At 47.5% G+C, this 23,114-nt stretch overlaps 1 protein-coding gene across 1 annotated transcript in view; it reads left to right on the forward strand.

The window, feature by feature from the left end:
* The first annotated feature begins 6,573 nt into the window (after positions 1-6,573).
* The window catches only part of MCM4 (minichromosome maintenance complex component 4), a 57,617-nt gene continuing 41,076 nt past the window's right edge, over positions 6,574-23,114 (forward strand). The window contains exons 1-2 of the mRNA XM_069731311.1: positions 6,574-6,739; positions 17,601-17,674. Of these exons, the coding sequence (XP_069587412.1) occupies positions 17,605-17,674 (70 nt within the window). The 5' untranslated portion in view covers positions 6,574-6,739; positions 17,601-17,604. The remainder of the gene's footprint in view (positions 6,740-17,600; positions 17,675-23,114) is intronic.

A 23,114-nucleotide genomic window follows, 5' to 3' on the forward strand; every position in this document is an offset into this window, starting at 1 on the left:
GATTCCAGCGGGGATCAAGACACACTCCACTCAGTCGGTAGGCGCTTCGTTGGCCATTCGACATCAAGAATCTGCAGAGCAGGTTTGCAAAGCAGCGACCTGGTCCAGCCTGCACACTTTCTCATAGCATTATGATGTCCGTACTCGGGCATCTGCACACGCGAGCCTGCGTAGACATATTTTGCAGGCAGCAGTAGCGCATCTCTAGATAGCAGGTGCCATGAGTTTACTCTGTTATGTTGTTACTTCCCACCCAGGGACTGCTTTGAGACGTCCCACGGTCCTGTGTCCCCCAATATGGCGAAGGAGAAATAGGGATTTTTGTGTACTCACCATAAAATCCTTTTCTCCGAGCCACTCATTGGGGGGCACAGCACCCACCCTGTTGGCCTGTTGCCTTTGATGAGTGTTATAGTTTTCACATGTTGTTCCTATGATTAATTTTTGTTAATCTGCTACTGCTTGGTCACTGAACTGGTTCTATCCAAAGCCAGTGGGTGGTGTATACTTCAGAGGAGGACCCTTTTTGTATTTACTTAGTGGCAGCAGCATACACCCACGGTCCTGTGTCCCCCAATGATTGGCTCGGAGAAAAGGATTTTACGGTGAGTACACAAAAATCCCTATTTTGTGCTCATGCGCAATTGATTTTCAGCATATGCACAGCCGCGGCATCCTTTTGCCTTTGTTCTATGCACACGCACAGTTTTTTCGCCGTGTATGTTACAGCTGGCTTCTGTAAGTCCGACAGCAGATTTGTATTGATTATTATTTTTCTATGTAAAGAGAAGGATTGTGCACAGTAACCTACAGACAGTGTCAGGTCGGTGCCGTTATACTGATTACAGTGATACCTTGGGTGATGAAATCCGTCTTGTGGTTGTTTAATCTTTATTTTCGGTTTTGAGTTAATGAGATTCTCGTGCCCTGGGGCGGCCTGTGGGGGGGGTCTTCATGTGGTGCTCTGATTAGGTAATCATAATGCAATCTGCTGACAGGTCACTGATCCCTCACTGAGCTGCCCCTTATTTTGCATACTGAATATTATATATATATATATATATATATATATATAGAAAAAAAATCCCCTTCTGAAGGCAGGCGGCAGCGCTGCAGCATGATCACACGTATAATGTGCATTTAATTATTTTTTTGCGGCTATAAATTTATTCAGAAAAAAAAAATTCTGTCTCAATTTGGCGCCGGCAGCGCCTGCGCAATAGCATCTATCAGCGCCATCTTGCTAGAGGAAAAAAATTGTCTCCACCAAGATGGTTGCCAGCGGCACCTGCGCAGTAGCATCTATCAGATTGCCGATAGATGCTACTGCACAGGCGCGATTGGTTCCAGTTAGAGACAGAATTTGTTTTCTGAATGCATTTATTGCAGCAAATAATATAATTAAATGCACATACATGCGATCATGCTGCCGCAGCCTGCTGAGTGTGATTTTTTTTTTTCCCAATACATATAATATTAATTACCGGTATGTAAAATAGGGGGCAGTTCAGTGAGGGATCAGAGTGACCTGTCAGAAGCCATACACATAAATACCTAATCAGAGCACCACATGAAGCCCCCACATAGGCCACATCGGAGCACAAGCATATCATTAACTCAAAACTGAAAATATAGCTTAAACAACCGCAAGACTGATTTCATCAACCAAGGTACCATTGTAATCAGTATAATGGTGCCAACCTGACACTGTCTGTACCTTACTTAGCACAATCCTGCTGACAAGTTCTCTTAAATACAATCATCACATTATATAGAACTGTTCTTACAATTGCTCATTTTTCCTTTCTACCCTGTTAGGCCAGTCTCACACGTCCAGATAATTCCGGTACCGGAGAAATCGGTACCTGAGTTATCCGTGTCCGTGTGTTCACGTGGCACATCAGTGTGGCACACGTGCGGCAGCCGGTGACCGCATGGGCCGTGCAGGAGAGACAGCGCTGTCCCCTGCATGTGGTGCCGAAGGTGACATTCATCTCTTTTCCCCTGCAGTGCTCGCTGGAGAGAAGGGATGAAAGGTCAAGTATTTTTTTTTTGTTTAAAATAAAGTTTGGGGTCATCTCCCGCCTCCCACCCCTCCCCAACCCCCGCTACCCCTATGGGAGGTGGAGCCGCATACTCATCACTGTAATGAGCGGTACCATGTGACTGCTGGGTGAGTATTTCTCTGCTAGCGGGCGGGCGCGTGGGGGGTGGGAGGCAGGAGATGACCCCAAACTTTATTTTAAACAAAAAGAAAACTTGATCTTTCATCCCTTCTCTCCTGCAAGCGCTGCTTTCAGCCGAGCAGGACAGAAGGGATGAATGACGGCTTCACCACCACACGCAGGGGACAGCGCTTAACTGTAGCGCTGTTTCTCCTGCGGCGGTACATGCACACGGAGGAGAGTGCACACTGTTCTCCATGTGCACGTGTGCAGGACGCTTTGCGGACCGTGTGGCCAGAGAAAAACGGACATGTCTCTGTGTTTTGCACACAGACACATGGTCCGTGAAAACACGCAGGCATGTGCATAGACCCATTCATTTCAATGGGTCTACGTGTGCCAGTGTCTCCAGTACGTGAGAAAGCTGTCACTACATGTACCGGAGCCACTGACGTGTGAAACCGGCCTTAATTCTTCTCTTTTCCATTAGATCTATGACATCACATAATTAAAAACTGACTAGTTGAATCATTCGCTCTATGTAGAAGTAGGAGAGTAAATTTTCTCTGAATGAGTCATCAGTCACTGCAAGAGTCAATAACAGGCAGAGGATGGAGCAACTGGGTCAGGAGGTAAAGAGAATGGTTTCAGAAAGTGGCAACGTAAATGTAATTTTTCATTAAAATTTCCGAAATGTTTTCATTACTTAAATAAAAAAACAACCTATACATGTTTGGTATCTGTGTACTCATACTGAACTGGGGAATCATATTTCCGGGTCAGTTTTACCATATAGTGAATATCGTAAATTAAAGACTCAAACAATTGTGTAATTGCACTTTTTTCGCTATTTGAATGCACTTGGATTTTTTTCCTGCTTTCCAATACATCACATGATAAAATGGAGGGTGTGATTCAAAACTACAACTCGTCCTGCAAAAAACAAGCCATCATTCGGCTATGGGGATGGAAAAATAAAAATGTAATGGCTGCTGGAAAAAGGGGAGAAAAAAAAAGAAAGAACAAAACTGGAAAATCGCAAAGTCATGATGGGGTTTAAAAAAAATAAGAGACTATAAAAACCTGCAAAGGATGAATCAAGGACAAAAACTTTAATGAAAGTGTACAAGGACAACAGACTGGGGCATTGTGTGTGGCTCAGAGCTGTAGAAAGCCTCATGTCTCTCCAGCACAGCTCAGGCTGGGGCATTGTGTGTGGCACAGAGCTGTAGAAAGCGTCATCTCTCTCCAGCACAGCTCAGGCTGAGGCATTGTGTGCAGCACAAAGCTGTAGAAAGCCTCATGACTCTCCAGAACAGTTCAGGCTGAGGCATTATGTGAGGCACAGAGCTGTAGAAAGCCTCATGTCTCTCCAGCACAGCTCAGGCTGGGGCATTGTGTACGGTGCAGAGCTGTAGCAAGCTTTATATCTCTCCAGGACAGCTCAGGCTGGGGCATTGTGTGTGGCGCAGAGCTGTAGAAAGCCTCATGTCTCTCCAGCACAGCTCAGGCTGAGGCATTGTGTGTGGCGCAGAGCTGTAGAAAGCCTCATGTCTCTCCAGCACAGCTGGGGCATTGTGTGAGGCACAGAGCTGTAGAAAGCCTCATCTCTCTCCAGCACAGCTCAGGCTGAGGCATTGTGTACGGTGCAGTGCTGTAGAAAGCCTCATGTCTCTCCAGCACAGCTCAGGCTGGGGCAGAGCTGTAGAAAGCTTCATGTCTCTCCAGAACAGCTCAGGCTGAGGCATTGTGTGAGGCGCAAAGCTGTAGAAAGCCTCATGTCTTTCCAGCACCGCTCAGGCTGGGGCATTGTGTACGGTGCAGAGCTGTAGCAAGCTTCATATCTCTCCAGGACAGCTCAGGCTGGGGCATTGTGTGTGGCGCAGAGCTGTAGAAAGCCTCATGTCTCTCCAGCACAGCTGGGGCATTGTGTGAAGCACAGAGCTGTAGAAAGCCTCATGTCTCTCCAGCACAGCTCAGGCTGGGGCAGAGCTGTAGAAAGCCTCATCTCTCTCCAGCACTGCTCAGGCTTGGGGCATTGTGTGAGGCGCAGAGCTGTAGAAAGCCTCATCTCTCTCCAGCACAGCTCAGGCTGAGGCATTGTGTGAGGCGCAGAGCTGTAGAAAGCCTCATCTCTCTCCAGCACAGCTGAGGCATTGTGTGAGGCACAGAGCTGTAGAAAGCCTCATCTCTCTCCAGCACAGCTCAGGCTGAGGCATTGTGTGCGGTGCAGAGCTGTAGAAAGCTTCATGTATCTCCAGCACAGCTCAGGCTGAGGCATTGTGTGCAGTGCAGAGTTGTAGAAAGCTTCATGTCTCTCCAGCACAGCTCAAGCTGAGGCATTGTGTGCGGTGCAGAGTTGTAGAAAGCCTCATGTCTCTCCAGCACAGCTCAGGCTGAGGCATTGTGTGCGGTGCAGAGTTGTAGAAAGCCTCATGACTCTCCAGCACAGCTCAGGCTGAGGCATTGTGTGTGGTGCAGAGTTGTAGAAAGCCTCATGACTCTCCAGCACAGCTCAGGCTGAGGCATTGTGTGCGGTGCAGAGTTGTAGAAAGCTTCATGTCTCTCCAGCACAGCTCAGGCTGAGGCATTGTGTGCGGTGCAGAGTTGTAGAAAGCCTCATGTCTCTCCAGCACAGCTCGGGCTGAGGCATTGTGTGCGGTGCAGAGTTGTAGAAAGCCTCATGACTCTCCAGCACAGCTCGGGCTGAGGCATTGTGTGTGGTGCAGAGTTGTAGAAAGCCTCATGTCTCTCCAGCACAGCTCGGGCTGAGGCATTGTGTGCGGTGCAGAGTTGTAGAAAGCTTCATGTCTCTCCAGCACAGCTCAGGCTGAGGCATTGTGTGCGGTGCAGAGTTGTAGAAAGCTTCATGTCTCTCCAGCACAGCTCAGGCTGAGGCATTGTGTGCGGTGCAGAGTTGTAAAAAGCTTCATGTCTCTCCAGCACAGCTCAGGCTGAGGCATTGTGTGCGGTGCAGAGTTGTAGAAAGCCTCATGACTCTCCAGCACAGCTCAGGCTGAGGCATTGTGTGCGGTGCAGAGTTGTAGAAAGCCTCATGACTCTCCAGCACAGCTCAGGCTGAGGCATTGTGTGCGGTGCAGAGTTGTAGAAAGCCTCATGACTCTCCAGCACAGCTCGGGCTGAGGCATTGTGTGCGGTGCAGAGTTGTAGAAAGCTTCATGTCCAGCACAGCTCAGGCTGGGGCATTGTGTGCGCAGAGCTGTAGAAAGCTTCATGTCTCTCCAGCACAGCTCAGGCTGAGGCATTGTGTGCGGTGCAGAGTTGTAGAAAGCTTCATGTCTCTCCAGCACAGCTCAGGCTGAGGCATTGTGTGCGGTGCAGAGTTGTAAAAAGCTTCATGTCTCTCCAGCACAGCTCAGGCTGAGGCATTGTGTGCGGTGCAGAGTTGTAGAAAGCCTCATGACTCTCCAGCACAGCTCAGGCTGAGGCATTGTGTGCGGTGCAGAGTTGTAGAAAGCCTCATGACTCTCCAGCACAGCTCAGGCTGAGGCATTGTGTGCGGTGCAGAGTTGTAGAAAGCCTCATGACTCTCCAGCACAGCTCAGGCTGAGGCATTGTGTGCGGTGCAGAGTTGTAGAAAGCCTCATGTCTCTCCAGCACAGCTCGGGCTGAGGCATTGTGTGCGGTGCAGAGTTGTAGAAAGCTTCATGTCTCTCCAGCACAGCTCGGGCTGAGGCATTGTGTGCGGTGCAGAGCTGTAGAAAGCCTCATGTCTCTCCAGCACAGCTCGGGCATTGTGTGTGGCTCAGAGCTGTAGAAAGCTTCATGTCTCTCCAGCACAGCTCAGGCTGAGGCATTGTGTGCGGTGCAGAGTTGTAGAAAGCCTCATGACTCTCCAGCACAGCTCAGGCTGAGGCATTGTGTGCGGTGCAGAGTTGTAGAAAGCCTCATGTCTCTCCAGCACAGCTCAGGCTGAGGCATTGTGTACGGTGCAGAGTTGTAGAAAGCCTCATCTCTCTCCAGCACAGCTCAGGCTGGGGCATTGTGTGAGGCACAGAGCTATAGAAAGCCTCATCTCTCTCCAGCAAGGCTAAGGGGCGATGACTTTATCTCGGGCAGTAGGTTTTTATCCAACTTTTTCAATTGTTTTTTCAACTTTATCGCTGCATGCTCAGTGACCCATCCCCACCAGAGGGCGCCGCTCACATCCCCGGACCGCACTCCGCGCCACATTCTGTATTTGATACCAAGAGAAAAAAAACGGAAGTCGTGGGGACTGTACCATTATGGAGATAACAGAGGGGTCGTGCTATTTGAATATCTTGCCACAAATAAGTTATTGAAGCTATACCTGTTGTTCATATTTATGACTGCACATTATAACACGATTATCAGTGTTTGGGGTACAAACAAAACACACATTTGGTAATAATTTATTGTAGAGCTCTCTGCTGTGGTGGAACATTCCTTCTAGTCTGTGTGAGGAGCTGAAATTCCCGCGAAACTGGTCACGTGACAGCCCTGTTGGCGCGAATTCGTCTGGCGGGAGAAGGAGCTGCAGCCGAGAACAACGTGAGCGGAGTGTGACATTGCGACAGCTACCGGGAGCGCAGGTGAGAAGCCGGGGGGACCGGCGGGTGTGGCAGGAACTGGAGCACTACAAACCCCAGCAGTGGCAGCACGGGGTGTATCGTGACGTAGCCGGAGATAACACTGAGCTGTAATAAAGTAATGGGGATTCCAGGGAAGACGAATCCCAACCTGCTGAGTGTTGGAGTGAATTGTTGTGGTGTGGCCCCCCAGCCCCTGTACGGCGTGGCCCCCCCCCAGCCCCTGTACGGCGTGGCCCCCCCCAGCCCCTGTACGGCGTGGCCCCCCCCCCCCAGCCCCTGTACGGCGTGGCCCCCCCCCCCCCAGCCCCTGTACGGCGTGGCCCCCCCCCCCCCAGCCCCTGTACGGCGTGGCCCCCCCCAGCCCCTGTACGGCGTGGCCCCCCCCAGCCCCTGTACGGCGTGGCCCCCCCCAGCCCCTGTACGGCGTGGCCCCCCCCCCCAGCCCCTGTACGGCGTGGCCCCCCCAGCCCCTGTACGGCGTGGCCCCCCCCCAGCCCCTGTACGGCGTGGCCCCCCCCAGCCCCTGTACGGCGTGGCCCCCCCCAGCCCCTGTACGGCGTGGCCCCCCCAGCCCCTGTACGGCGTGGCCCCCCCCAGCCCCTGTACGGCGTGGCCCCCCCCAGCCCCTGTACGGCGTGGCCCCCCCCCAGCCCCTGTACGGCGTGGCCCCCCCCAGCCCCTGTACGGCGTGGCCAGCCCCTGTACGGCGTGGCCCCCCCCCCCAGCCCCTGTACGGCGTGGCCCCCCCCCAGCCCCTGTACGGCGTGGCCCCCCCCCAGCCCCTGTACGGCGTGGCCCCCCCCCCAGCCCCTGTACGGCGTGGCCCCCCCCCCCCAGCCCCTGTACGGCGTGGCCCCCCCAGCCCCTGTACGGCGTGGCCCCCCCCAGCCCCTGTACGGCGTGGCCCCCCCCAGCCCCTGTACGGCGTGGCCCCCCCCCCAGCCCCTGTACGGCGTGGCCCCCCCCAGCCCCTGTACGGCGTGGCCCCCCCCAGCCCCTGTACGGCGTGGCCCCCCCCAGCCCCTGTACGGCGTGGCCCCCCCCAGCCCCTGTACGGCGTGGCCCCCCCCAGCCCCTGTACGGCGTGGCCCCCCCCAGCCCCTGTACGGTGTGGCCCCCTCTCTGGCCTGGCTGCAGTGGGGTGACTGCGCTGTGGGTCGGGCATTGCTCGGTCTGGATTGTGTCCTGTCAGAACGCTCTGCCCAGAGATGAGTGCTGCCTGCTGTCACCTATAGGTTTCTCCCTGGCTATGTCCTGTCAGCGCAGTATCAGCCTGTACTTGTTCTCTGCCTGGATCCTGTCCATGGTGGATAAGCTACTTTCACACTAGCGTCGTTTGGCCTCCGTCGCAATGTGTCGTTTTGCAGAAAAAACGCATCCTGCCAAGTTGTTTGCAGGATGCGTTTTTTTCTCCATAGGCTTGTATTAGCGACGCATTTCCACGTGTCGCAACCGTCGTGCGACGGTTGCGTCGTGTTGTGGCGGACCGTCGGCACCAAAAAACGTTGCTTGTAACGTTTTTTTGGTGCGTTGTGTCCGCCATTTCCGACCGCGCATGCGTGGCCGGAACTCCACCCCCTCCTCCCCGAAACTCACAATGGGGCAGCGGATGCGTTGTAATAATACATCCGCTGCCCCCATTGTGCTGCGTTGACACAGGATGCGTCGGTACGTCGGCCCGATGCTAGTGTGAAAGTAGCCTAGGTGTAAGCCTCTAGCCCCTGGGCTGTAACTACTGTCATCCTGGCCATGCTGAAGTTGGTTTCTTATTCCGCAATTTTTTTTATTATTTTTTTTTTTTAAATCGGTTTAACGGCAAAAAATAAGCACAATAATAACATACAATGCAGCGAGGTGCCCTGATTTGAATACACTTAAAAACAGCTACAAACATTATAAAACTGTCACAAAAATGGGCATCAAAGTGGGCACCGAAGGGCATTAATGAAGGGGTTAAATGACTTTGGGCCACGGATATCACACTGCAGACATAGAATAGGGAGCCACACATCAAAACCAGGTCCTTCCAGCCTGGCCCAAATGAGTTCTGGGCATCAAAGTGGGCAAATAACCAATTTTCACAGTCTTGATTAAATAACTGATGTTTTTAAGGGGTTAAATGACTTCGGGCCACTGATCTCACTCTAAAAATACACATATTGATCCCCTATGTCAAACCCAGGTCCTTACAGCCTGGCCCAATTGGGTTCTGGGCATCAGAACTGGCATCAAAGTGGGCAAACGGCCCATTTTCACAGATTTGAATAAGGCTGGTTTCACACTTGCGTTTTAAAACGCAGCGTTTTAAACGCAAACGCATTTGGTGCAAAAACGCGTTTAAACGCAGCGTTTTTTAAGCGCATGCGTTTTTTGCGTTTAGACTCGTTTAAATGCGTTTTTTCATGCGTTTGCGTTTTTGAAACGCATGATGAGAAGTGTGTGACAGCTGCCAATCATCAAAATCAACTAGAAAACCCACCATAAACATAAATACTTAGGGTTAGGATCCCTAGTAACCCTAGGGATCCTAACCCTAACACAAACTCTAACCCTATAGATCCTAACACAAACCCTAACCCTAGGGATCCTAACCCTAACACAAACACTAACCCTAGGGATCCAAACACTAACCCTAGGGATCCTAACACTAACCCTAGGGATCCTAACACGAACCCTAACCCTATTGATCCTAACCCTAACACAAACCCTAACCCTAGGGATCCTAACCCTAACACAAACTCTAACCCTAACACAAACTCTAACCCTAACACAAACTCTAACCCTAACACAAACTCTAACCCTAACACAAACTCTAACCCTAACACAAACTCTAACCCTAACACAAACTCTAACCCTAACACAAACTCTAACCCTAACACAAACTCTAACCCTAACACAAACTCTAACCCTAACACAAACTCTAACCCTAACACAAACTCTAACCCTAACACAAACTCTAACCCTAACACAAACTCTAACCCTAACACAAACTCTAACCCTAACACAAACTCTAACCCTAACACAAACTCTAACCCTAACACAAACTCTAACCCTAACACAAACTCTAACCCTAACACAAACTCTAACCCTAACACAAACTCTAACCCTAACACAAACTCTAACCCTAACACAAACTCTAACCCTAACACAAACTCTAACCCTAACACAAACTCTAACCCTAACACAAACTCTAACCCTAACACAAACTCTAACCCTAACACAAACTCTAACCCTAACACAAACTCTAACCCTAACACAAACTCTAACCCTAACACAAACTCTAACCCTAACACAAACTCTAACCCTAACACAAACTCTAACCCTAACACAAACTCTAACCCTAACACAAACTCTAACCCTAACACAAACTCTAACCCTAACACAAACTCTAACCCTAACACAAACTCTAACCCTAACACAAACTCTAACCCTAACACAAACTCTAACCCTAACACAAACTCTAACCCTAACACAAACTCTAACCCTAACACAAACTCTAACCCTAACACAAACTCTAACCCTAACACAAACTCTAACCCTAACACAAACTCTAACCCTAACACAAACTCTAACCCTAACACAAACTCTAACCCTAACACAAACTCTAACCCTAACACAAACTCTAACCCTAACACAAACTCTAACCCTAACACAAACTCTAACCCTAACACAAACTCTAACCCTAACACAAACTCTAACCCTAACACAAACTCTAACCCTAACACAAACTCTAACCCTAACACAAACTCTAACCCTAACACAAACTCTAACCCTAACACAAACTCTAACCCTAACACAAACTCTAACCCTAACACAAACTCTAACCCTAACACAAACTCTAACCCTAACACAAACTCTAACCCTAACACAAACTCTAACCCTAACACAAACTCTAACCCTAACACAAACTCTAACCCTAACACAAACTCTAACCCTAACACAAACTCTAACCCTAACACAAACTCTAACCCTAACACAAACTCTAACCCTAACACAAACTCTAACCCTAACACAAACTCTAACCCTAACACAAACTCTAACCCTAACACAAACTCTAACCCTAACACAAACTCTAACCCTAACACAAACTCTAACCCTAACACAAACTCTAACCCTAACACAAACTCTAACCCTAACACAAACTCTAACCCTAACACAAACTCTAACCCTAACACAAACTCTAACCCTAACACAAACTCTAACCCTAACACAAACTCTAACCCTAACACAAACTCTAACCCTAACACAAACTCTAACCCTAACACAAACTCTAACCCTAACACAAACTCTAACCCTAACACAAACTCTAACCCTAACACAAACTCTAACCCTAACACAAACTCTAACCCTAACACAAACTCTAACCCTAACACAAACTCTAACCCTAACACAAACTCTAACCCTAACACAAACTCTAACCCTAACACAAACTCTAACCCTAACACAAACTCTAACCCTAACACAAACTCTAACCCTAACACAAACTCTAACCCTAACACAAACTCTAACCCTAACACAAACTCTAACCCTAACACAAACTCTAACCCTAACACAAACTCTAACCCTAACACAAACTCTAACCCTAACACAAACTCTAACCCTAACACAAACTCTAACCCTAACACAAACTCTAACCCTAACACAAACTCTAACCCTAACACAAACTCTAACCCTAACACAAACTCTAACCCTAACACAAACTCTAACCCTAACACAAACTCCAACCCTAACACAAACTCCAACCCTAACACAAACTCCAACCCTAACACAAACTCTAACCCTAACACAAACTCTAACCCTTAGGATCCCTAGGGTTAGGGCTACAGTTTGTGTTACAGTATGTGTTACAGGGTTTGTGTTTTAAGGTTAGGATCCTTAGGGTTAGGGTTAGAGTTTGTGTTTTAGGGTTAGGGGATGGCTTATAAGTGTATTCTTGTGTTTTTCTATAAAAACGCATGCGTTTACATAGACATCAATGGGGTTTTTTACCGCGAAAAAAACGCATGCGTTTTTTTTTCGCGGCAAAAAAACGCCGCTAAAATTACTACATGTTGCATTTCTGCAACAAAACGCATGCAGTGAAAAAACATGCGTTGCAAAAACGCGTCATAACGCATGCAAAAAACGCATGCGTTTTTAATGTTGAGTATAGGGGGGAAAACCGCATGCGTTTTTTTGCGTTTTTTACCGCAAAAAAAAACCCGCAAATGTGAAACCACCCTAACATGTTTTTAAAGGGTAAAATGACTTTGGGCCACTGATTCCACACTATTACATACATAGTGAGTCACGACACCAAACACAGGTCCCTCCAGCATGGTCCAAATGGGTTCTGGGCATCAAAGTGGGCAAACAGCAGGTTTTCACAGATGTGAAAAAGTAGCTCATGTTTTTAAGGGGTTAAATGACAGTCACTGATCTCACGCCACCTGTGAAAATGGGCTCTTTGCCCGCTTTGATGCCAAGAACCCATTTGGGCCAGGCTGGAGGGACCTGGGTTTGATGCGAATACACTACCTGTGTATTGTTAGTGTGAGATCAGTGGCCCAACATCATTTAACCCCTTAAAAACATCAGTTACTTATTCAAATCTGTGAAAATGGGCTGTTTGCCCACTTTGATGCCAGTTCTTATGCCCAGGACAAGTTTGGGTCAGGCTGGAGTGGCCTGTGTTTGATGTGAGCCATCACTAGAAAAAATTGCCGAATAGGAAACCAACTTCAGCATTATGTGATCCTGTAACCCTTCAGATAATGTGATCAGTAGTGATCATAACCTTTAGGGCTCATACAGTGCATATGACAACATTGGCTGCAGGGCTCATGTGACAATCGGCTGCCGTATCCAGCGTCGGACTGGAGTAGTGTGGGCCCACCAGAGAAAATCATTCTAAGGGCCCACCATGCTTAAGGGGTACTAGCTGCAGAGCCATCCCTTTTTCACTGGATCCTGCATCAAAAAAACGGTCCGTCGGGCAGAGAAAACGTTCAGAGGAACGTTTTTTGCTAGCTACAAAGAGCATCGCTGCGTGGGAACGCCGGTAGGTGAGAATACCGCGATTTTTTTATTTTTTATTTTACCTAGTTTGTGTTGTGTATGCGTTTTCGCAGCGGAAAACCGCTGCGAAGACGCATACACAACAGGTGCACACAGCTTCGACGGGTCCATCAGAAAGACGGGCCCAGTGCACACGTTTTCCACAATCTGCTCAGGATCCGTCATTTCAACGTCTTGATGGATCCTGTGCAGATTTTGAAGATGGAAGTGTGAAAGTAGCCTTAGTTTCCATCTAGTTAAGCACCCTTACCGGCAGCAGATAATTTTATGTAAAACCTAGAACAATGATATTCTATAAGCACAGAAAGATTTTATTATTTAGACATGTGCCACATACACCCAATAGACACTACACATACACACCAGTCACACGCTAGACACAGGATACATACATGTGACACACACACCAGTCATACGCTAGCCACATGACACACTCACGCACCATACATACACCAGTCACACACTAGACACAGGATTAGAGATGAGCGGACCCCTAGATGTTTGGGTCCGGACGAACAGTTAAAAATGAGACCAGGTTCGGGTACCAGAACAGTACCTGGACCCTATTCATTTGAATGGGGGGCCAATACATCCAGTGTTTACCACTCTGTCAGATGCAAGACAGAGCAGCAAACACTGCTTCTGATCCGCCAGTCAGACAGCTGATGTTCACACGCTGTCAGATGATGTGAGCCCACAGCTGTGATCGGAGGTATAAAGTTTACCTCCGTCACTGGCGTCGGCTAACCTCATCGAGGTTACGGCAAGTCACTGAGGCTATGTTCTCAGCCAGGCCCCTGAACTGCGGTGACCTTGGTGAGATCCCCACTAGCACAGTGAGAAAGTCCCACAGTGCAGAGGCGGTGAACTCACCAATGGGCTTTTTCTCACTCCCCCCCCTCTTCTCCACACAGCCCTGGATCACCTCTTTTTCCACAAAGCTCATCATCCCCCCTTTTCCACACAGCCTCCTCATCATCCCCCCTTCTCCACACAGCCCCCTCATCACCCCCCCCCCTTTTCCACAAAGCTCATCATCCCTCCTTTTCCACACAGCCCCTCATCATCCCTCCTTCTCCACACAGCCCCCTCATCATCCCTCCTTTTCCACACAGCCCCTCATCATCCCTCCTTCTCCACACAGCCCCTCATCATCCCTTCTTCTCCACACAGCCCCCTCATCATCCCTTCTTCTCCACACAGCCCCCTCATCATCCCTCCTTCTCCACACAGTCCCCTCATCATCCCTCCTTCTCCACACAGCCCCTCATCATCCCTTCTTCTCCACACAGCCCCCTCATCATCCCTCCTTCTCCACACAGCTCCCTCATCATCCCTCCTTTTCCACACAGCCCCTCATCATCCCTCCTCCACACAGCCCCATCATCATCCCTCCTTCTCCACACAGCCCCCTCATCATCCCTCCTCCTCCACACAACCCCCTCACCATTCCTCCTTCTCCACACAGCCCCCTCATCATACCTCCTTCTCCACACAGCCCCCTCATCATCCCTCCTTCTCCACACAGTCCCCTCATCATCCCTCCTTCTCCACACAGCCCCCTCATCATCCCTCCTCCTCCACACAACCCCCTCACCATCCCTCCTCCTACACACAGCCCCCTCATCATCCCTCCTCCACACAGCCCCCTCATCATCCCTCCTCCACACAGCCCCCTCATCATCCCTCCTTCTCCACACAGCCCCCTCATCATCTCTCCTTCTCCACACAGCCCCCTCATCATCCCTTCTCCACACAGCCCCCTCATCTCTCCTTCTCCATACAGCCCCCTCATCTCTCCTTCTCCACACAGCCCCCTCATCATCTCTTCTTCTCCACACAGCCTCCTCATCATCCCTCCTCCACACAGCCCCCTCATCATCCCTCCTCCACACAGCCCCCTCATCATCTCTCCTTCTCCACACAGCCCCCTCATCTCTCCTCCACACAGCCCCCTCATCATCTCTCCTTCTCCACACAGCCTCATCCTCCCCCCTTCTCCACACAGCCCCCTCATCAACTCTTCTTCTCCACACAGCCCCCTCATCATCCCTCCTCCACACAGCCCCCTCATCATCCCTCCTCCACACAGCCCCCTCATCATCTCTCCTTCTCCACACAGCCTCCTCATCATCCCTCCTCCACACAGCCCCCTCATCATCTCTCCTTCTCCACACAGCCTCATCCTCCCCCCTTCTCCACACAGCCTCTTTCAAGTTACATCAAATAAATTCATCCTCTGACCACTCACACTGAGTCCTGGGTCTTCATTCCTGTCTGTGCAAGGATCCATTGTGCAGACCCTCATTCCTCTCCTCCCACAGTTCCATAGTGCAGCCCCCTCGGTCCTCTACTTACAGGGCTCCAGCAGCCTCAGTTGGCACAGCTCTGCTTCCTGCTATCTGGTCACTGGTCTGATGGAGGCCCCGCCCCTTCCAGTGACATCATGCCCTCAAAAAATCAACTCCGTTCTAGACGCTGTGTGCAGTGTCTCACAGCCTGTGGCTCTGTGCTGTGCGTGGCGCTGTGCGGGTTATTCTATACCCGGTGCCGGCCGCCTGCACTGCTCAGTAACATGTGATGTGAGGTGAGAGCTTTCTATCACCTGCGGCTGTCGCTTCTATTGATCTCATGAGCACTGCACAGCTGAGAGAGCGGCGCCAAGACATCAATAGAAGCCGCAGCAGGTGATGAGAAAGCTCTCACCTCACATCACATGTTACTGAGCGGTGCAGGCGGCCGACACCACGTTATGGAATAACACTCACTGCTGGGTGCATGCAATCATAATACAGGACAGAGCAGGAGTCTGGTGAGGGGGAGGGCCCTCTGGGGGGAGGGCCCACCGGAGGATTCTCCGATCTCCCGGTGGGCCAGTCCGACACTGGCCGTATCACTTGAATTTCCTCACTGTTTATTTTAAAGGGCCCTCTCCCCAGGTTTCTTTGCATATGAAAAAAATGTAAATCTGATTTGGGTGAAATTAAAGCGTAGTACACAAGGTAAAACAAGATACTGGTACAGAGAAGAGGGGAAAGCAAAGACAATTCATAGATTATCCATCAAAATTATCCATCAAATTTACCATAACTAATATTCTTTGTAGTGTGGTGAATTGTTTCTAACAAAAATCTGACTAGAAATATTGCACAGGGGTCCAACTTGAGTTCCCATTATAGAACAGGCTATGTTTTGGTTTTTTTTTTTTCCTGACACCATTATAATCTATCTGTGCTCTCTTTTGTATAACTGATGTAATTGATCAATGTCTTTCCCAACATATGGGGTATTGCCACGTTCAGTAGAAATTGTGGAACAAATTTTGTTGCCATTTTTACCCACTTTTTGTGTAAAAATGTTAAATCTTTGGCTAAAACAAAATTTTGGTGGTAAAAATGTAGTTATTTTGTCCTCACTGCCCAATGGTGTAAAATTCTGTGACACACCCATGGTGTCAATATGATCACTGCACCCGTAGATGAATTAATTGAGAGGTGTAGTTCATAAAATGGGGTCACTTATGGGGGCTTCTGCTGTTTTGGCACCTCATGGGCTCTCCCAGTGGGTCATGGCACCTTCAAACCATAACAGTAAAATCTGCCGTTTCTTCCCTTCTGAGCTGTTCCATGCGCCCAAACAGTGGTTTATCCCTACATATGGGGTATCGGCATACTCGGGACAAATTGGACAACAACTTTTGGGGTCCAATTTCTCCGGTTACCCTTGTGAAAATAAAAAATTGGGGCTAAAAAAAAATCATTTTTTTCATGCGTTATAAACTGTGAAGCACTTTGGGGTTCAAAGTGCTCCCCACACATCTAGATAAGTTCAATGGGGGGGGTCTGTTTTCCAAAATGGGGTCACTTGTGGGGAGCTCCAAAGTTTAGGCACACGGGCTCTCCATACACGACATGGGTTCCGCTAACGATTGGAACCAATTTTCCATTCAAAAAGTGAAATGGTGCTCCCTCCCTTCCGAGCCCTGCCGTGCGCCCAAACAGTGGAACCCCCCACATATTGGGTTTCAGCGTACTCCGCACAAATTGGACAACAACTTTTGTGGTCTACTTTCTCCTTTTACCTTTGGGAAAATAAAAATAATTGTTGCTAAAAGATCATTTTTGTGACTAATGTTATTTTTTTTCTTCCATGTTGCTTCTGCTGCTGTGAAACACCTGAAGGGTTAATAGACGTCTTTAATGTGGTTTTGATCAGCTTGAGGGGTGCAGTTTTTAGAATGCCGTCACTTTTGGGTATTTTCTGTCATTGACCCCCAAAGTCACTTCAAATGTGATTTGGTCCCTAAAAAAAAATGGTTTTGTAAATTTTGTTGTAAAAATGAGAAATCGCTGGTCAACTTGTAACCCTTATAACTTCCTAACAAAAAACAATTTTGTTTCCAAAATTGTGCTGATGTAAAGTTGGCATGTGGAAAATGTTATTTATTAACTAATTTGTGTCACGTAACTCTCTGGTTTAACAGAATAAAAATTTCAAAATTTGAAAATTGCAAATTTTTCACCAAATATCCAATTTTTTTCACAAATAAAAACAAAAATTATTCATCTAATTTTACCACTAATATGAAGCCCAATATGTCAAGACAAAACAGTCTCAGAATCGCTAGGATCCATTGAAGCGTTCCTGAGTTATTACCTCATAAAGGGACACTGGTCAGAATTGCAAAAAATTGCCAGGTCATTAAGGTTAAAATAGGCTGGGTCATGAAGGGGTTAAAAACTCGCAAAAAAAAAAAATCAATTTAATTGATGTGAACATGAATTTTTGTTTCACTATTTTCCAGCACCATGTCTTCCCCAACATCCACACCAAGCCGTAGAAGGAACAAGAGGGGACGAGGCAGCAATCCTTCAACTCGTAAGTAATTTTTCCTGCCAGGCCTCCTAATTGTGCAATACCGCCATTAGTTATTTATGGCAATTTCTGTGTTCTACTACAGGAAAGATATATATCTTGGTACCGGGTTAGCCAGGAGATAGAAAAATATTTAGAATTGAGAGTCCTCAGTGGTTGATAGCTTTTAATGGCTAACTTGCAAATTTAAAGCTTGCAATTTGTTACCATCTTTTCAGTTAGCCATTAAAAGGTATCAACCACTGAGGACTCTCAATTCTAAATATTTTTGTATTCTACTAAGGTCTTTTTAGAGCAACATTAATCTTGTTGTCGTTCAGCAATTAACCTTTACTCCACAGCTTGTAATTTGCGAATTAGTCTAGCATGATGTCGCTTAAGGTACCGTTACACTAAACGATTTACCAACGATCACGACCAGCGATACGACCTGGCCGTGATTGTTGGTAAGTCATTGTGTGGTCGCTGGGGAGCTGTCACACAGACAGCTCTCTCCAGCGACCAACGATCAGGGGAACGACTTCGGCATCGTTGAAACTGTCTTCAACGATGCCGAAGTCCCCCTGCAGCACCCAGGTAACCAGGGTAAACATCGGGTTACTAAGTGCAGGGCCGCGCTTAGTAACCCGATATTTACCCTGGTTACCATTGTAAAAGTAAAAAAAAAAAAAAAAAAAACAGTACATACTCATATTCTGGTGTCTGTCACGTCCCCCGGCGTCCACAGGGTTAAAACTGCTTTCGGCAAGAGCGCTGCTAATGCAAGCGCTCCGGCCGACACCTTCCCTGCACTGACTGTGTCAGTGCCGACAGTAACAGCGGTGACGTCACCGTTGTGCTCTGCTATACGGCCGGCACTGACAGTCAGTGCAGGGAAGCTCTCGGCCGGAGCGCGTGCATTAGCAGCGCTCTTGCCGAAAGCAGTTTTAACCCTGTGGACGCCGGGGGACGTGACAGACATCAGAATGTGAGTATGTACTGTTTTTGTTTTTTTACTTTTACAATGGTAACCAGGGTAAATATCGGGTTACTAAGCGCGGCCCTGCGCTTAGTAACCTGATATTTACCCTGGTTACAAGTGAACACATCGCTGGATCGGCGTCACACATGCCGATCCAGCGATGACAGCGGGTGATCAGCGACCAAAAAAAGGTCCTGATCATTCCCCAGCGACCAACGATCTCCCAGCAGGGGTCTGATCGTTGGTCGCTGTCACACACAACGATATCGTTAGCGGGATCGTTGCTACATCACAAAAAGCGTGACATTGCAACGATATCCTTAACGATATCGTTATGTGTGAAGGTACTTTTACTCCAGACTTGTCCTGTTTTGGTACCTTTGGCCATGATTTGTTCTCCATACAATATTGGGTCACAGTATGCCTGTTTGAGCATGATGTGATGGCAGTCTTAGGGTAAATTCACACAGGGCGTGTTTGCTGCTTTTTTTTAATGCTAATTTTCAGCTGCTTTTTCAGAAATCTCATGCACACACATTGTTTTTTTTTGTTTGATCAGTATTTTGTGCTTTGCTGTGTTTTTTGAACATAGAGCGTGTCACTACTTTCAGCGGTTTTGCTGCGTTTTTTTACCCATTGACTTGAATGGGTGATGAAAAAAACGCAGGTATCGTTATTTGCTGCGTTTTTGCTGCTGAAAATCCAAGGACATTCGCATGGACAAAGAGGGAAAAAACACACCAAATACGCAACAAAAAACGCACCTAAACCTGTTTTTTTGACGCAGCTTCTTTCCTGCCAAGAAGATCAGGTTTTGCTGCAGAAAAAAAAGCATCAAAAACGCCCTGTGTGAACTTACTATGAGCACCTTTATCAGTAGGCTTTTGTATTGTAAAGACACTTCTCTGATGACACTGAAGATCCAGAAGATGGATTTCTTTAAAATAAATAAATAAATAATACACACTATGCTTGCCTTCCCTGAGTTCACTGGTGTTTTTGCCACTGTTTCCGATATTTGCTATGGCGCTGAAGTCACATCGATATCAGTCAAACGTTAGCTCAGTGGCTCATAGAGAACACTGGCAAAGTGGCTGAACACAGTGAATGGCTACTGTGCTGTCTTATCAGTGCTGCAACCAGGACCAGGCATCCTGAGCAGCGGCGGAGACTTGCCACCAGACTCCAAAGAAGTACAGTGATATATATATATATATATATATATACCGTATTTTTCCAACCATAAGATGCACTATTTCCTCCAAATTTGGGAGGAAAGTGTGGGTGCGTCTTATGGTCAGAATGTAGCATGTGAGGAGGGGTGGCAGCGGCTAGTGGGATCGCACTGTGATCCCACTTGCAGGAGGCAGAAAAATGTCCCAGCTGCCAAGAATCCAGGTTGGGGAAACCATGTGGTCCCGATGATTAAAGTGCAGTGAATATTCATTAGCCGATCCCCACCCAACTTTCAGCTGAATGGGGAGCAGCACATGAATACTTCATTGAAACCGGGACACACATGGTTTCCCCAGTGCTGGATTCCTGCAGCAGCTGGGGAGCTCTGTGTGTCCGGAGGAGAAGGGGGCAGCAGCATCAGGGGGCCAGGTTAGACAAGATCGCCGCATAACTGCCTAGGCTGAATGTTGAGTGCTGTGGCATAAGGACCTGTGTGATGTCATGAAGTGGGCGGGCTGGAGTGTCACATGGCAGCACAGAGCCCTCCCTCTTCTGTTGTCATCACAGGTCCTTCAGACACCGCACTACAATCTGCAAGCTTCCTCTTATGACCTGTGCTGTGGAAAGGCAACAAGAGGGAAGGCTCTGTGTGTGCAGTCATGGGATGCTCCAGCTTTTTACCTCACCACAGTGTGGCTGGCACAATTAAAAGGTTAGGCTACTTGCACACTTGCGTTTTTCAGCTTCCGTCACAATCTGTCATTTTTTGAGAATGCAGGATCCTGCAAAAAAATTTGTAGGATCCTGCATTTTCCCATAGACTTGTATTAGCGACGGATTGTGACGGATGACCATCCGTCGTGCACTGGATGTGTCGTGTTTTGGCGGACCGTCGGCACGAAAAAACGTTCACTGTAACGTTTTGTCGTACGTCGGATCCGCCATTTCCTACTGCGCATACGCAGCCGGAACTCCGCCCCCCTCCTCCCCGGGACTTTACAATGGGCAGCAGATGCGTTGAAAAACTGCATTCGCTGCCCACATTGTGCCAAATTTTCACAACGTGCGTCAGTACGTCGCGCCGACGCTTAGCGACGGACCCGTACCGACGCAAGTGTGAAAGTAGCCTTAGTCTTTACAACACACAATAAAGCACTCTGGCATTCCTGTGTTGAACTAGAACTCCCAGCATACCATAGGATCTGCAGGACATGCTGGGAGTTATAGTTTTCCCAATGGGATCTTAAAGCAGCACTCCAGTGTTATTTTTCAGTGCTGGAGTGGTGCTTTAAATATAAGCCCGTGCCCCCATTCTTATATTCGCCTTCCAGCGTCTTCATATTGTCCTTTACAGACACCACACTAGTCCCGCAGCACGATCTTCTACCCGCAGCTTCCAACATAACATACTATTATATATAACAACACCACATATAATAGTATGATTTTCAATTTTACCACTTTTATTTGCTTCAAATATCGTTTTTTTTTCCCCCTCTAAAACCTGGGTGCATCTTATAGTCTGAAAAATATGGTATATATATATATATATATATATATATATATATATATATATATATATATATATATATATATATATATATATATATATATATATATATATATATATATATATATATATATATATATATATATATATCATATAAAAAAATGATTGCAAACACAAATTATTTGGTATTATCTTCATTTAATTTGTCTTAAATGAAAAAATACAAAAGAGAATGAAGCAAAAAGCAAAACATTGATCATTTCACACAAAACTCCAAAAATGGGCCAGACAAAAGTATTGGCACCCTCAGCCTAATACTTGGTTGCACAACCTTTAGCCAAAATAACTGCGACCAATCGCTTCCGGTAACCATCAATGAGTTTCTAACAATGCTCTGCTGGAATTTTAGACCATTCTTCTTTGGCAAACTGCTCCAGGTCCCTGATATTTGAAGGGCGCCTTCTCCAAACTGCCATTTTTAGATCTCTCCACAGGTGTTCTATGGGATTCAGGTCTGGACTCATTGCTGGCCACCTTAGAAGTCTCCAATGCTTTCTCTCAAACCATTTTCTAGTGCTTTTTGAAGTGTGTTTTGGGTCATTGTCCTGCTGGAAGACCCTTGACCTCTGAGGGAGACCCGGCTTTCTCACACTGGGCCCTACATTATGCTGCAAAATTTGTTGGTAGTCTTCAGACTTTATAATGCCATGCACACGGTCAAGCAGTCCATTACCAGAGGCAGCAAAGCAACCCCAAAACATCAGGGAACCTCTGCCATGTTTGACTGTAGGGACTGTGTTCAACCCGTGTTCTGAATGAAAAGGGACTGTATGGTAGAAAACCCAGGAAGACCCCACTTCTTACCCCGAGACATAAAAAAGCCAGGCTGGAGTTTGCCAAAACTTACCTGAAAAAGCCTAAAACGTTTTGGAAGAATGTTCTCTGGTCAGATGAGGCAAAAGTAGAGCTTTTTGGGCAAAGGCATCAACATAGAGTTTACAGGAGAAAAAAAGAGGCATTCAAAGAAAAGAACACGGTCCCTACAGTCAAACATGGCGGAGGTTCCCTGATGTTTTAGGGTTGTTTTGCTGCCTCTGGAACTGGACTGCTTGACCGTGTGCATGGCATTATAAAGTCTGAAGACTACCAACAAATTTTACAGCATAATGTAGGGCCCAGTGTGAGAAAGCTGGGTCTCCCTCAGAGGTCATGGGTCTTCCAGCAGGACAATGACCCAAAACACACTTCAAAAAGCACTAGAAAATGGTTTGAGAGAAAGCACTGGAGGGAGACTTCTAAGGTGGCCAGCAATGAGTCCAGACCTGAATCCCATAGAACACCTGTGGAGAGATCTAAAAATCGCAGTTTGGAGAAGGCACCCTTCAAATATCAGGGACCTGGAGCAGTTTGCCAAAGAAGAATGGTCTAAAATTCCAGCAGAGCACTGTAAGAAACTCATTGATGGTTACCGGGAGCGGTTGGTCACAGTTATTTTGGCTAAAGGTTGTGCAACCAAGTATTAGGCTGTGGGTGCCAATACTTTTGTCTGGCCCATTATTGGAGTTTTGTGTGAAATGATCAATGTTTTGCTTTTTGCTTCATTCTCTTTTGTGTTTTTTTCATTTAAGACAAATTAAATGAAGATAATAATACCAAAGAATTTGTGTTTGCAATCATTTTCAGGAAGAAACTGAGTATTATCTGACAGAATTACAGGAGTGTCAATACTTTTGGCCATGTATGTATGTTTGTGTGTGTATATATATATATATATATATATATATATATATATATAT

The sequence above is a fragment of the Ranitomeya imitator genome, chromosome 6, assembly GCF_032444005.1.
Source record: "Ranitomeya imitator isolate aRanImi1 chromosome 6, aRanImi1.pri, whole genome shotgun sequence".
Classification (NCBI taxonomy): domain Eukaryota; kingdom Metazoa; phylum Chordata; class Amphibia; order Anura; family Dendrobatidae; genus Ranitomeya; species Ranitomeya imitator.